Source organism: Chiloscyllium plagiosum, unplaced genomic scaffold, assembly GCF_037043375.1.
Source record: "Chiloscyllium plagiosum isolate Xiang-an unplaced genomic scaffold, Cpla_swu_hap1 HiC_scaffold_6, whole genome shotgun sequence".
NCBI classification, from domain to species: Eukaryota; Metazoa; Chordata; class Chondrichthyes; order Orectolobiformes; family Hemiscylliidae; genus Chiloscyllium; species Chiloscyllium plagiosum.
This window is the reverse complement of record NW_028270144.1, coordinates 28570584-28584012: the sequence shown is the minus strand read 5'-3', so window position 1 is coordinate 28584012 and position 13429 is coordinate 28570584. Positions and strand designations below refer to the sequence as shown.

Genomic DNA, 13429 nt, shown 5'->3' with positions numbered 1-13429 from the left:
ACACTCAACATTTAAATCTGTTTTAACAGATGCTGCTTTAATTGGACACCAGTGTAAAATTGTGCCTTAAACAAAATGACGTCCTACCCTTTAACAGGAAAAGTAACATCTCAGGTGAGCTACAACTGAGCTAAAGAGGCAAAGGGAAGATTTGGAAAATTTATATTTACACAAAAAAAGCAGCTTACAGAAAAATGAACAAACAAGCATTGTTTTCTAAACCACTCTTGGAATTGAGTTTGCCACAGGTCTTTAAAATGATGTCTCTCTGAACACACATGTCTACAATAATTATTAGGGCAACTCCCTACATATTATGTAACACATTTTGAAATGTACTTTTGCAGTATGCAAAGACAAATTGTGCATTCAAATGTAAGGTCAAAAAAATTGAAACACAGGAATTAGACACTTGTTTTTATTAAATACTGATTTTTAAAAAGGCACATGTAATTCCATATAAAATATTGCTAGTAGACCACTTAAACATTTAGGTCTAAAATGTAAACATAAGATTTTCTTGCCATTTAATAAAAATATTTGATTCAGAGGAATCCGAGCATTTTTTTTTTAAAACAGAATATTAAGAGTATATTTTTAATGTCAAATTTAAACTTGATTGTACCAGCCTTTCTGTGCATCCAAGGTCATTTGACAATTCTTGGAGTGCCAAGGTCCTAATTTAGATGTTTCTATTCATAAAGCCAAGTGACAAGTCATTGAAGGGATGGTGAATGGCCATTGATTTTAGATTTTGTTGAAAAAGTTCTTTAAATATATTTTCTTCCTAATAAAATTATATACCATATACCTGGCCATAACGACACGCTTGATAGACAAGTATGACTATTGGGGATTTTTGCTTATGTGTAAATTTAAAGTGGGAAAAAATGCATAGACTAAAGCTGTTGCTTTAAATGCATGATTTTACAAATAATTGATCAGTAAATTCAGGTACTTTATAAATAGCCTCTTTTTGATTACATGCAATTTTTTTTTTTTAGAAGTGCTGGTCAAGTTCTTTGTCATTCGTTCTATTGCACTTCAGACATTTTCAGGTTATTAGTAAATCAGACCAATTGTAGCATTTATAAATTCATTTTAAATTCTTCTAAATTTAACAAAGATTACTGATTATAATATTGTACTTTTCAGTCATGACTCAGTTAAAACACAGACATAAGGTTATCAGTGATGGGCTCAGGTTCCTCCAAAGTCATTTCAAGAGGTTGTTTTGTGAAACATGATTTCTCATCACGTAGTCTGGATGGAGAATATTTTGCTGTAAGGAAAGAACAAAGTTAGAGGAAAGTGACATGCACTACCTTAAATCCCTCCAAACTTCCAATTTTAAAACAAATTCCATCCCTCACCCTCTTATCTAAGCAATAACTTATTTCAGATTTTATTCTACCCTCCACCTCAAATGGCCTTTAATTGTGAATTTAACCTGATCCTGTTCTTTCTGTAATTGTGCACTTTCAGCAAGGTCAGTATTAATCAAAGGTCACTGCTGCAAACTTTGTGCTAACTGGTCTGGACTACAATAGCTGTTAATCTCCAAACAAATCTTACAATTTTGTAAACTTCGAATAGAGACTCCTCTGAGGAGGAATTGGTATGTCTTGGAAATGTGTCATTACATGTCCAAACAAACTAATCAAAAAATTACCAAGACTAAGCACATCTGTTTGACTGCATTTACCACAGACTTCAGAATAACCAAATGAAAGTGTCTAATGTTCTTCTGGCCAGCCTCCCATTCCCTACACTCTGATCTACATCCCCACATCTGACATGCTAAAAGCACTGCATAAGCACTGCTAATCCCCAGATATCTCTGATCAGATCATCTACAAAATTAATATTTACTACATGCAATGAAAACAAAGTTCAATATGAAAAACAATAACAGTTTGACCCATTTGCTGAAAACAGAAAAAGACTTGGAAAAATTCAAGTGATTTGGTTTACAATTATTTAGCATCGATAAAGAAATTTTGCCCCAAAACATTTGTATATTTCAGAGAATCTATCTCTGGTTAAATAAAAATCAAATGAACTGCAGATGCTGTAAATCAGAAACAAAAACAGAAGTTGCTGGAAAACCTCAGCGCATCTGGAAGGAAATCAGAGTTAATGTTTAGGATCCTAGCTACCATCAGATCTGAGGAAGGGTCACTCAATTCAAAATGTTCACTCTGATTTCTCCACAGATGCTGAGCTCCTGCTAAGCTTTTCCCACAATTTTTGTTTCTGGTTATATTAGGTTCAAGAAAATGCATATTGTGCATAAGGCCACTAATGCAAAGAATATAGATGCAAACATACACTGCATGAATTGCATTAGGTGAGTGTATCACCATTTAGATTGTATACTTTCAACACATCCTACCAAAACAGACAGTTTCATATTTCCGAATTATATTTCATTTGTCATATCTTTGCCCACTCACTTAACCTATCTATATCATTTGTGGCCTCTGTCATCTACACGTCTTATTTTCTTATCTATCTTTGCTTATCAGTAAATTTGACAACCCTACCTTTCACTCCATCATCCAAGTCATTAATCTAAAATTTAAACACTTGAGGTCCCAGTATCTGTGACATGCCACTTATTACATCCTTCACACCAGACAAAGACCATTTATACCTACTCTGTTTCCTGTTAATCAGCTAATCATTTATCTATCCTAAAATGCTACTCCTACACCATGACCTTTTACTTTCCATAATAATCACTGAGATGGTACTTTATAAAATGCCACTTTAGTTCCCCTTCAAAGATTGTAAATATTCATTCTTCAAAGAACGATTAAACATAAATTTTCCTTTCATAAAATCATGTTACCGCTGAATAATAACCTTGGACTGACTGATGTGTACTGCTAAAAACTTATTTAATAGTAGGGAAAATGTTAGAAGCTATGACAGATGCTTAGTTACTGGGCCTCTTGTTTCCTGCTTTGTATCTCCTGTTTAGGAAAATTAAAATAAATGCATTAACTATCTCACAGGCCACTTAGAATACCAGAGGTTTATTTTGATTAATTCATGGTGTGTGGGCATCACTGGCCAGGCCAGTATTTATCACCCATCCTCAATTGCCCTTGAAGTGGTGGTAAGCTGGCATCTTGACAGCAGAAATCCATTTGGTGTAGATAATGCCAATAATAAGGGAGTTCTGGGAATTTGTCCCAGTGACATTGAAGAAACAACAAAATATTTCCAAGGTCAGGGTGGTGAGTGCTTTGAAAGGGAATTTGCAGCTGGAGGTGTTTACATGTATGTGCTTTCCTGGTCCTTCTAGATGGTAGCAATCGTCGATTCAAAGGTACTAAGAAACCTTGGTGGATTTCTGAAGTATATCCTATAGACAGTACACACTGCTGCTACTGAGCATCAGTGGTATAGACAATGTGTGTTTGTAGATGTTGTACCAATCAAGCAAACTGCTTTGTCCTGGATGGTGTCAAGCTTCTGAAGTGTTGTTGGAGCTGCATTTACCCACTCAATTGGGGACTATTCCATTATATTCCTGACTCATATCTTGTGGAGGTGGACAGGCTAAGGGAGGTAGGAAGTAAGTTACTTACGGCAGGATTCCTAGCCTCTGAACTTGACTAGCCATATGAATCTTGTGATTGCATGAGCAGGTCAGTGTCTGGTCAATATTTGATCTAACTCCAGGATGTTGATTAGAGTCTTAGAGATGTACAGCATGGAAATAGACACTTCGGTCCAACCCATCCACGCCAACCAGATATCCCAACCCAATCTAGTCCCACCTGCCAACACCTGGCCCATATCCCTCCAAACCCATCCTATTCACATACCCATCCAAATGCCTTTTAAACGTTGCAATTGTACCAGCCTCCATCTCTTCCTCTGGCAGCTCATTCCATACCCATACCACCCTCTGCATAAAAATGTTGCCCCTTATGTCCCTTTTATATCTTTCCCCTCTCACCCTAAACCTATGCCCTCTAGTTCTGGACTCCCCAACCCCAGGGAAAAGACTTTGTCTATTTATCCTATCCATGCCCCTCATGAATTTGTAAACCTCTATAAGGTCAGCCCTCTGCCTCTGCTCCAGGGAAAACAGCTCCAGCCTGTTCAGCCTCTCCCCATATCTCAGATCCTCCAACTCTGGCAACATTCTTGTAAATCTTTTCTGAACCCTTTCAAGTTTCACAACATCTTTCTGATAGGAAGGAGACCAGAAGTGCATGCAATATTCCAACAGTGGCCTAACCAATGTCCTGTACAGCCGCAACATGACCTCCCAACTCCTGTACTCAATACTCTGACCAAAAAAGAAAGCTCCTCCTTCACTATCCTATCTACCTGTGACTCCACTTTCAAAGAGCTATGAACCTGCACTCCAAGATCTCTTTGTTCAGCAACACTCTCTAGGACCTTACCATTAAGTGTACAAGTCTTGCTTTCCTAAAATGCAGCACCTCGCATTTATCTGAATTAAACTCCATCTGCCACTTCTCAGCCCATTGGACCATCTGATAAAGATCCTGCTGTAATCTGAGGTAACCTTCTTTGCTGTCCACTACACTTCCAATTTTGGGGTCATCTGCAAATTTACTAACTGCACCTCTTATGCTTACATTCAAATCATTTATGTAAATGACAAAAAAAAAGAGGACCCAGCACCGATCCTTGTGGCACTCCACTGGTCACAGGCCTCCAGTCTGAAAAACAACTCTCCACTCCCACCCTCTGTCTTCTACCTTTGAGCCAGTTCTGTATCCAAATGGCTAGTTCTCCCTTTATTCCGTGAGATCTAATCTTGCTAACCAGTCTCCCTTGGGGAATCTTGTCAGATGCCTTATTGAAGTCCATATAGATCACATCTTCTGCTCTGTCCTCATCAATCCTCTTTGTTACTTCTTCAAAAAACTCAATCAAGTTTGTGAGCCATGGTTTCCCATGCATAAAGCTATGTTGACTATCCCTAATCAGTCCTTGCCTTTCCAAATACATGTACATCCTGTCCATCAGGATTCCCTCCAACAACTTGCCCACCACCGACATCAGGCTCACTGGTCTATAGTTCCCTGGCTTGACCTTATTACCCTTCTTAAACAGTGGCACCATGTTAGCCAACTTCCAGTCTTCCAGCACCTCACCTGTGACTATCAATGATACAAATATCTCAGTAATGGAAACGCCATTTAATGTCAAGGGGTGATAGTTAGAGATGATCATTGCCTGGCATTTGTGTAGCAGAAATGTTATTTATCACTTATCAGCCAAACTTGGATATCATTGATGTTTCATGCATTTACACATAGACTGCTTTAGTATTTATGGATTTGCAAAAGGTATTCAGCGTTGTACAATTGCTGTGAACATACCCCCACTGCTGACCTTATGGTAGAGGAACGGTCACTGATGAAGCACTTCAAGATGGTTGAGCCTCTGACATGACCCTGATGAACTCCTGTAGAAATGTCCGAGGTACAAGATGCTGCAACAACCACAACCATCTTTCTATGTGCCAGGTATACCTCCAACCAACTGACTCAAGTTTTGCTAGGGCTCCTTAATGCCATAATCTATCAAATGTGGTCTTGATACCAAGGATCAATTGCGTTAGGGGATTCTCTAGTCTGAGGTACAGACAGACCTTTCTGTGGCCAGCAGCGAAAAGTCAGAATGATATGTTGCTTCCCTGCTGCCAGGATCAAGGATGTTTCAGAGAGGGTGCAGAATGTTCTCAAGGGGGAGAGGGACCAGCAAGAGATCATTATCCACAATAGAAACAAAGACATAGGAAGGGAAAAGGTTGAGATTCTGAAGGGAGATAACAGTGAGTTAGGAATTTTAAAAATGTCCTCAAGAGTAGTAACATCTGTATTACTCCCAGTCCTACGAGCTCGTGAGGGCAGGAATAGGAGGATAGAGCAGATGAATGCATGGCTGAGGAGCTGGTATCTGGGAGAAGGATTCACATTTTTGGATCATTGGAATCTCTTTCGTGGTAGAAGTGACCTGTACAAGAAGGACGGATTGCACCTAAATTGGAAGGGGATTGATATACTGGTAGGGAAATTTGCTCGAGCTGTTCGGGAGGATTTAAACTAGTAAGGTGGGTGAGTGGGACCCAGGGAGATAGTGAGGAAAGAGATCAATCTGAGACTGATGCAGTTGAGAACAGAAGTGAGTCAAACAGTCAGGGCAGGCAGGGACAAGGTAGGACTAATAAATTAAACTGTTTTTATTTCAATGCAAAGGGCCTGCCTAACAGGGAAGGCAGATGAACTCAGGGCATGATTAAGAACATGGGACAGGGATATCATAGAAATTACAGAAACATGGCTCAGGGATGGACAGGACTGGCAGCTTGATGTTCCAGGATGCAAATGCTACAGGAAGGACAGAAAGGGAGGCAAGAGAGGAGGGGGAGTGAAGTTTTTGATAAGGGATAGCATTACAGCTGTGCTGAGGGAGAATATTTCCAGAAATACATCCAGGGAAGTCATTTGGGTGGAACTGAGAAATAGGAAAGGGATGATCACCTTATTGGGATTGTATTATAGACCCCCCAATAGTCAGAGGGAAATTGAGAAACAAACTTGTAAGGAGATCTCAGCTATCTGTAAGATTATTAGGGTGGTTATGATAGGGGATTTTAACTTTCCAAACATAGACTGGGACTGCCATAGTGTTAAGGGTTTAGATGGAGAGGAATTTGTCAAGTGTGTACAAGAAAATTTTCCGATTAGGTATGTGGATGTACCATCTAGAGAAGGTGCAAAACTTGACCTACACTTGGGAAATAAGGCAGGGCAGGTGACTGAGGTGTCAGTTGGGGAGCACTTTGGGGCCAGCAACCATAATTCTATTAGATTTAAAATAATGATGGAAAAGGATAGACCAGGTCTAAAAGTTGAAGTTCTAAATTGGAGAAAGGCCAATTTTGACGGTATTGGGCAAGAACTTTCAAAAGCTGATTGGGGGGCAGATGTTTGCAGGTAAAGGGACGGCTGGAAAATGAGAAGCCTTCAGAAATGAGATAACAAGAATCCAGAGATAGTATATTCCTGTTAGGGTGAAAGGAAAGGCTGGTGGGTATAGGGAATGCTGGATTCCCTCTGTCAGTTTCGCTCGGAAATTCAGCTGTAATGATGTAGTCCATTAGGAACCAAGCACTTGACTGTTATGACAACTTACTCAGTACCACTCCTCTGGTGATTGCAAGTTTTTTCAACACTCCTCTCTCTCTCTTCCATTTTCTGATTTATTGCTCCTTTTGGGATATTACTTATATTCTCTATAGCAAAGACTGATGAAAATTACCTACTTGATTCCTCTGCTGTTTCTTCATTTTCCATTATCAATTCTCCACACTTATTTTCTACAGGACTAATACTTGCTTGACTTACTAAAAAGAAATTATAGAACCTTTTACTTTTGGATGACTCTTTCTTGCACTCAAATTTTTCCATCCTTGTTACTTCTTTCACCATTATTTGCTTTTATTTTATATTCTGACCATTTTTGTTTCAGTTGCCAGCTGTAATATTAATCATTATAATTAACTGCTTGTTTGATGCTATCTTTAACATTCTTACTCAACCATGGATGTGGATTTGTCCCTTGCATTTTTAAAAAAAAATACTCTTTGGAATGTATTTATTCTGGGAATTCTGAAATATCCCCACAACTTCATCTTTATTCTTTAACCTAATGTAGCAATTCACTTTAGACAGCTCTGCTTTCATACCCTCACTTAAGTTTAAAACAATTATCACCTCAGACCCACTTCCCCCTCTGAACTAAATGCAAAATTCAAATCATATTGTGATTGCTGATCACGGTGGACACCTTCACTATGGGATCATTAAATAATTCTCTCTCAATTCAAAGTGCTTAAAATAATATTTTCCAAATAAATAAAGGGTTATTAGAATATTACATATTTTAATACAAAAACCATGTCAGTCACAGCATTTAAGACAAAATTAGATAAATATGAATAGTATGAAGGGTCTTTGAAAAAGAACAGAGAAGATTAGACCAGGTGTTTTTGATGTGGAGCTAGAGTTAGCAACAACATGACTGATCAAATGGCTACCTTTTGCGCTGAAATTTTCACAATAGATGCCAGATTTATAACTTTATCAGGCAGACTCTTATTATAATATTGAATTTGGGAAAAAAAACTTACCTCCATCTCCATTTTAAAAGAAACTTCCTTATAAAAAGTTAGAAAGAGTAAATTTTTATGTTTCACGCTATATCACAGTAAAGTTTAAACTTTGAGTCTATAATTGGAGAGTTCACATGCATAGTCATTTGCAACAACAATTCCAGATCAGCATAAATCATTATTTGTGAAGGTGACCAGAAGTATATCATCCCAAAGTGCAGAGTGCAGTATAACATCCCTAGTTGCTAAGTTACATCTTTAACCAGTTCTTACTTATTATACCCGAGCACTTTGCAATTCCATACTCTTTACAAATTAAACTATTAAGATGACTTCCGTCAAGATTCCATACCATTCTTTTCAAAAATTCTATTCAGCGTTTGTTCACAAGGGTTTTTCCAAGTATTCAGGTAAATGTTCTGGCTTAGCACCACATCATGTGCATAACGCAGCCTACTGATATGAAAGGGTTTTGAATTAGCAGCTGGATTCAATCTCATAATTTCTTTGTTCTCGTTACATTCAGAGCAAAGGACATCCTGGAATTAAAGAAATGCATATGATTTTTCTCACAAAAAAGCCAATTCTAGTTAGAACAAATTTTTTGTCAATTCAAAAATTAAATGTTACAAATCTAATTGGTGAGATGGCCAATGAGTCCAAGGTGGTACTGGACTAAAATATCAAACAAATATAATTAACTTAATTTCTCCAACACTGACCTTCATTAAATACTAAATATTGTCCCTCCTCCTCACATCTCCACCAAATTTAGTCACAATCATTCTTAAAAGTAAAAGTGTTGCCAACAGATTTGAGAACAGAAATGCAAATTCATTCTATTAATTCTTAGCTAAAACCACAGCACAGAAGTAAAATAATTAAGTTCATTTTCAATATTTTGCCTTCTTAATTAAATTTTAATCATAAAATATGGTTTGGCATGTATGATCTGTACAGTATTTTGACCAATCAATTCTACATCTAACCAAACTGAGCATTTTTATTTAGTTACATGGATTTGTTTCATAAACAGAATGCACATGCAGGAGCATTACCTTAGATTTTAGATTAAGCTTATTTGGAGGTACAGTTCCAACTAGAGATTGTAGTTCCAAATGCTCTTTACCAAGCTGGCTATCTGTTCCAATGGCATCCATTAAGCTATTTGCAGAAGTGGTTTGTGTATTATATCCACTATCAGCCTATTAATTTAAAAAGAAAATCAATAAACAATATTAAAAGCATGGCACATACATTAACATTCAGAATGAGAATTCAATATTGGCAATGCATATCTAACCATATTATTTTTACACATACAATCGGAAGCAATTTTATTTAGCCAAAAATTGCAAAACTAAACTATTTTTATTGATTGCTTCAGAATCAATTGGAGTGGTAATTTAAATGTAACTGCTCTAAACATAATCCTTACCTGCATACTAATGCTCTCAGAAGGAATAGCACTGCTTTCTGCAAGAGGTGACATATACATGTGAGGGCTATCCACATTAAAAGCAATTCCAGTTGAGCTGGTCCTTGGAATACTAATATTGCTTTCCGATTCTTTTACCCAACTGTTATCATCGCCTTCAGGTGCACCTAGGTCAGCCATATCAACAGTATGATCCTCATTCTCATCTCGAAGCACTAAAATATTCTCATTGACTTCTGAGAGATTGAGACACGTAATGCAATTTGTTTTATTTTCTGCTCCCAGATGTAAAGAGAACACTTCTGCATCTATTTCTTGTGCTGGAGAATGGGTTCTCTCCTCACTTTTGTGTTCTTGCTGAAGAGTTAACGTTTGAGGAGAAATGTGACAAGGATCACTGTGAAGTCTGGGATTCATAGGTGGACACATTTTAATTGGTGAACATCCTTCTATGAAAGGTGATTCTGTACAGTGGTCAAAATTCCCATCTAAAATAGCTGCAGCATGAGCAACAGGAGACATAGAAGTAAAGTTCCTTTCTTCTGCATAAAGGCAGAAAGAAAAAGAGATTATGCAAAGAACAGCTTTTTTCAAATAAACACTTATCAGATCTTTAATGAATATTGGAGAAAAACATTCTACTTATGTGTTGGAGAGATGTGAATTCAAAGAAAAGTGATTCTTAAAGCATAAATGGAACATTTCTGAGCTGTAGCAAATTATAACAAGTGGTCAATGTTTAAAGAATGTAGTCAGCAACATAAACCTCTAAAACAGATTCTCCAATCTATGGTTTCCAATCAGTCATGAAGGCTTACTGCATAATTTTTCTTGTAAATATACAAGCAGAGTCAACAAAATAGTCATTGTAATGTTACAGCGAAGGTAAGAGCCATATCTGTAAATCAACTAATGCCTCAATAATGAATGTATACAGATGAGCTTTTAAGGGTTTTATCCACTTTTTTTAAAAAAGCACTTTGGCTCGCATCAAGCTCACTTAAGAAGTATCAATATAACTACTGTTAAAAAGTAAGTACTATGCTACAAAGTCATCAGCAAAAGGACCATGTCCAGTATGAGAAAGTTTTCACTTGTATGGGAGAAAAAGGGGAAAAAAGTAATCTGGGGTTTCAAATTCTCTTCTTAAGAAAATAAATCAAGTGTAATGTAGGAGTTGCCCACAGCTGGCACCAGGTTGTGAAGGATCTTCTTTGGATAGATTTACTGCCACCAACCTTTCATTTAATATAAGTCTATGGGACTTACGAGTATTAAATGGGTAAAAACAATGACTGCAGATGCTGGAAACCAGATTCTGGATTAGTGGTGCTGGAAAAGCACAGCAGTTCAGGCAGCATCCAAGGAGCAGTAAAATCGACGTTTCGGGCAAAAGCCCTTCTTCAGAAATACAGGCAGAGTGCCTGAAGGGTGGAGAGATAAATGAGAGGAGGGTGGGGGTGGAGAGAAAAGTAGCATAGAGTACAATAGATGAGTGGGGGAGGGGATGAAGGTGATAGGTCAGAGAGAGAGGAGGTTGGAGTGGATAGGTGGAAAAGAAGATAGGCAAGTAGGACAAGTCATGGGGACAGTACTGAGCTGGAAGTTTGGAACTGGGGTGAGGTGGGGGAAGGGGAAATGAGGAAACTGGTAAAGTCCACATTGATGCCCTGGGGTTGAAGTGTTCCGAGGCGGAAAATGAGGTGTTCTTCCTCCAGGCGTCGGTTGGTGAGGGAGCAGCAGTGAAGGAGGCCCAGGACCTCCATGTCCTCAGCAGAGTGGAAGGGGGAGTTGAAATGTTGGGCCATAGGGCGGTGTGGTTGATTGGTGCAGGTGTCCCAGAGATGTTCCCTAAAGCACTCTGCTAGGAGGCATCCAGTCTCCCCAATGTAGAGGAGACTGCATCGGGAGCAACGGATACAATAAGTGATATGTGCAGGTAAACCTTTGATGGATGTGGAAGGCTCCTTTAGGGCCTTGAATGGAGGTGAGGGAGGAGGTGTGGGCGCAGGTTTTGCGATTTCTGCGGTGGCAGGGGAAGGTGCCAGGACGGGAGGGTGGGTTGTAGGGCGGCGTGGACCTGACCAGGTAGTCACGGAGGGAACAGTCTTTGCAGAAGGCAGAAAGAGGTGGGGAGGTAAATATATCCCTGGTGGTGGGGTCCGTTTGGAGGTGGCGGAAATGTCAGCGGATGATTTGGTTTATGTGAAGGTTGGTAGGGTGAAAGGTGAGCACCAGGGGCATTCTGTGCTTGTTACGGTTGGAAAGGTGGGGTCCGAGGACGGAGGTGCGGGATGTGGACGAGATGTGTTGGAGGGCATCTTAAACCACGTGGGAGGGGAAATTGCGGTCTCTAAAGAAGGAGGCCATCTGGTGTGTTCTGTGGTGGAACTGGTCCTCCTGGGAGCAGATACGGCAGAGGCGGAGGAATTGGGAATATGGGATGGCATTTTTGCAGGAGGTAGGGTGGGAAGAGGTGTAATCCAGGTAGCTGTGGGAGTCGGTGGGTCTGTAAAAAATGTCAGTGTCAAGTCGATCATCATTAATGGAGATGGAGGGGTCCAGGAAGGGGAGGGAGGTGTCAGAGATGGTCCAGGTAAATTTAAGGTCAGGGTGGAATGTGTTGGTGAAGTTGATGAATTGCTCAACCTCCTCGTGGGTGCACGAGGTGGCGCCAATGCAGTCATCAATGAGACAGGCATAGCTGGGGCCCATCCTTTCCCGACGTCCCAACAGTACCCTTCCACCGACACACTCATTCATTTTGCCAATCTGGTCCTCACCCTTAACAATTTCTCCTTTGAATCCTCCCACTTCCTCCAGACCAAAGGGGTAGCCATGGGCACCCGTATGGGCCCCAGCTATGCCTGTCTCTTTGTTAGCCACGTAGAACAGTCAATCTTCTGTAATTACACCAGCACCACTCCCCACCTCTTCCTCTGCTACATTGATGACTGCTTTGGCGCCACCTCGTGCACCCACGAGGAGGTTGAGCAATTCATCAACTTCAACACATTCCACCCTGACCTTAAATTAATCTGGACCATCTCTGACACCTCCCTCCCCTTCCTGGACCTCTCCATCTCTCGTATTAAACGGTGAAGGGTTAGCCAAAAAGAGAAACAGGCATGTACTTGAGGAATAAGCAATACTTTTTACATAATAACGGCAGATTACATTATCTTAAGATCAGTCAATGAGAGTAATACAAGTTAAGAGACATTGCTATCTCCTAATAGATAACAACTAGGTCTATGCTACATAAGCTGTAAAATACAAAACTGACTAGTTACTTACAAAATTATACTGACTAGCATCAGCTACAAACACCATCATTTACAAATCAATGGTCAGATATGTTCTAAAGCTTCAAAGTTTAACACTTTCAAAACAATCCATTCATACAATAACTACCATTTCTAAGTTCAAAATCATGTCAAATTCAAACCTGAAACTGGCATTTTGTCAAACTGAGATTCAATCGGAGATAAAGCTGGTGATGCAGTATTTGGTGAGGATTTCCCTGGAAACATGGGGCTTGTTAGGCTCCCTAAACTGCACGCTCTTACAGCATCACGGATAGGACTTGATGAAAATTGCCCCTAAGATTAAAAAGGATAGATTTACATTACCACATTGTATCGTGTGGCTTGCAATTAATTACTGGTATAGTGCACAAAAGAAAAGAACTCCAGACTCTGGAAATCTGAAACAAAAGCAGAAATTAATTGGGTAAAATCAGGAAGTCTGGCAGCATCTATGAAGAGAAATTAGTGTCAACAGTTTGGGTCCAGTGACCCTAGATTTCTTTCCACAGA

The 13429-nt window shown here is 39.3% G+C and overlaps 1 protein-coding gene across 1 annotated transcript in view; it reads right to left on the bottom strand.

Annotated features, from left to right (window-relative positions):
• Window positions 1-409: 409 nt before the first annotated feature.
• bora (bora aurora kinase A activator) overlaps window positions 410-13429 on the bottom strand; it is a 31585-nt gene continuing 18565 nt past the window's right edge. The window contains exons 9-13 of the mRNA XM_043691369.2: window positions 13060-13213; window positions 9612-10153; window positions 9232-9378; window positions 8526-8712; window positions 410-1282 (exon numbers count right to left, since the gene is read on the bottom strand). Coding sequence (XP_043547304.2) covers window positions 1167-1282; window positions 8526-8712; window positions 9232-9378; window positions 9612-10153; window positions 13060-13213 — 1146 coding nt within the window. The 3' untranslated portion in view covers window positions 410-1166. The remainder of the gene's footprint in view (window positions 1283-8525; window positions 8713-9231; window positions 9379-9611; window positions 10154-13059; window positions 13214-13429) is intronic.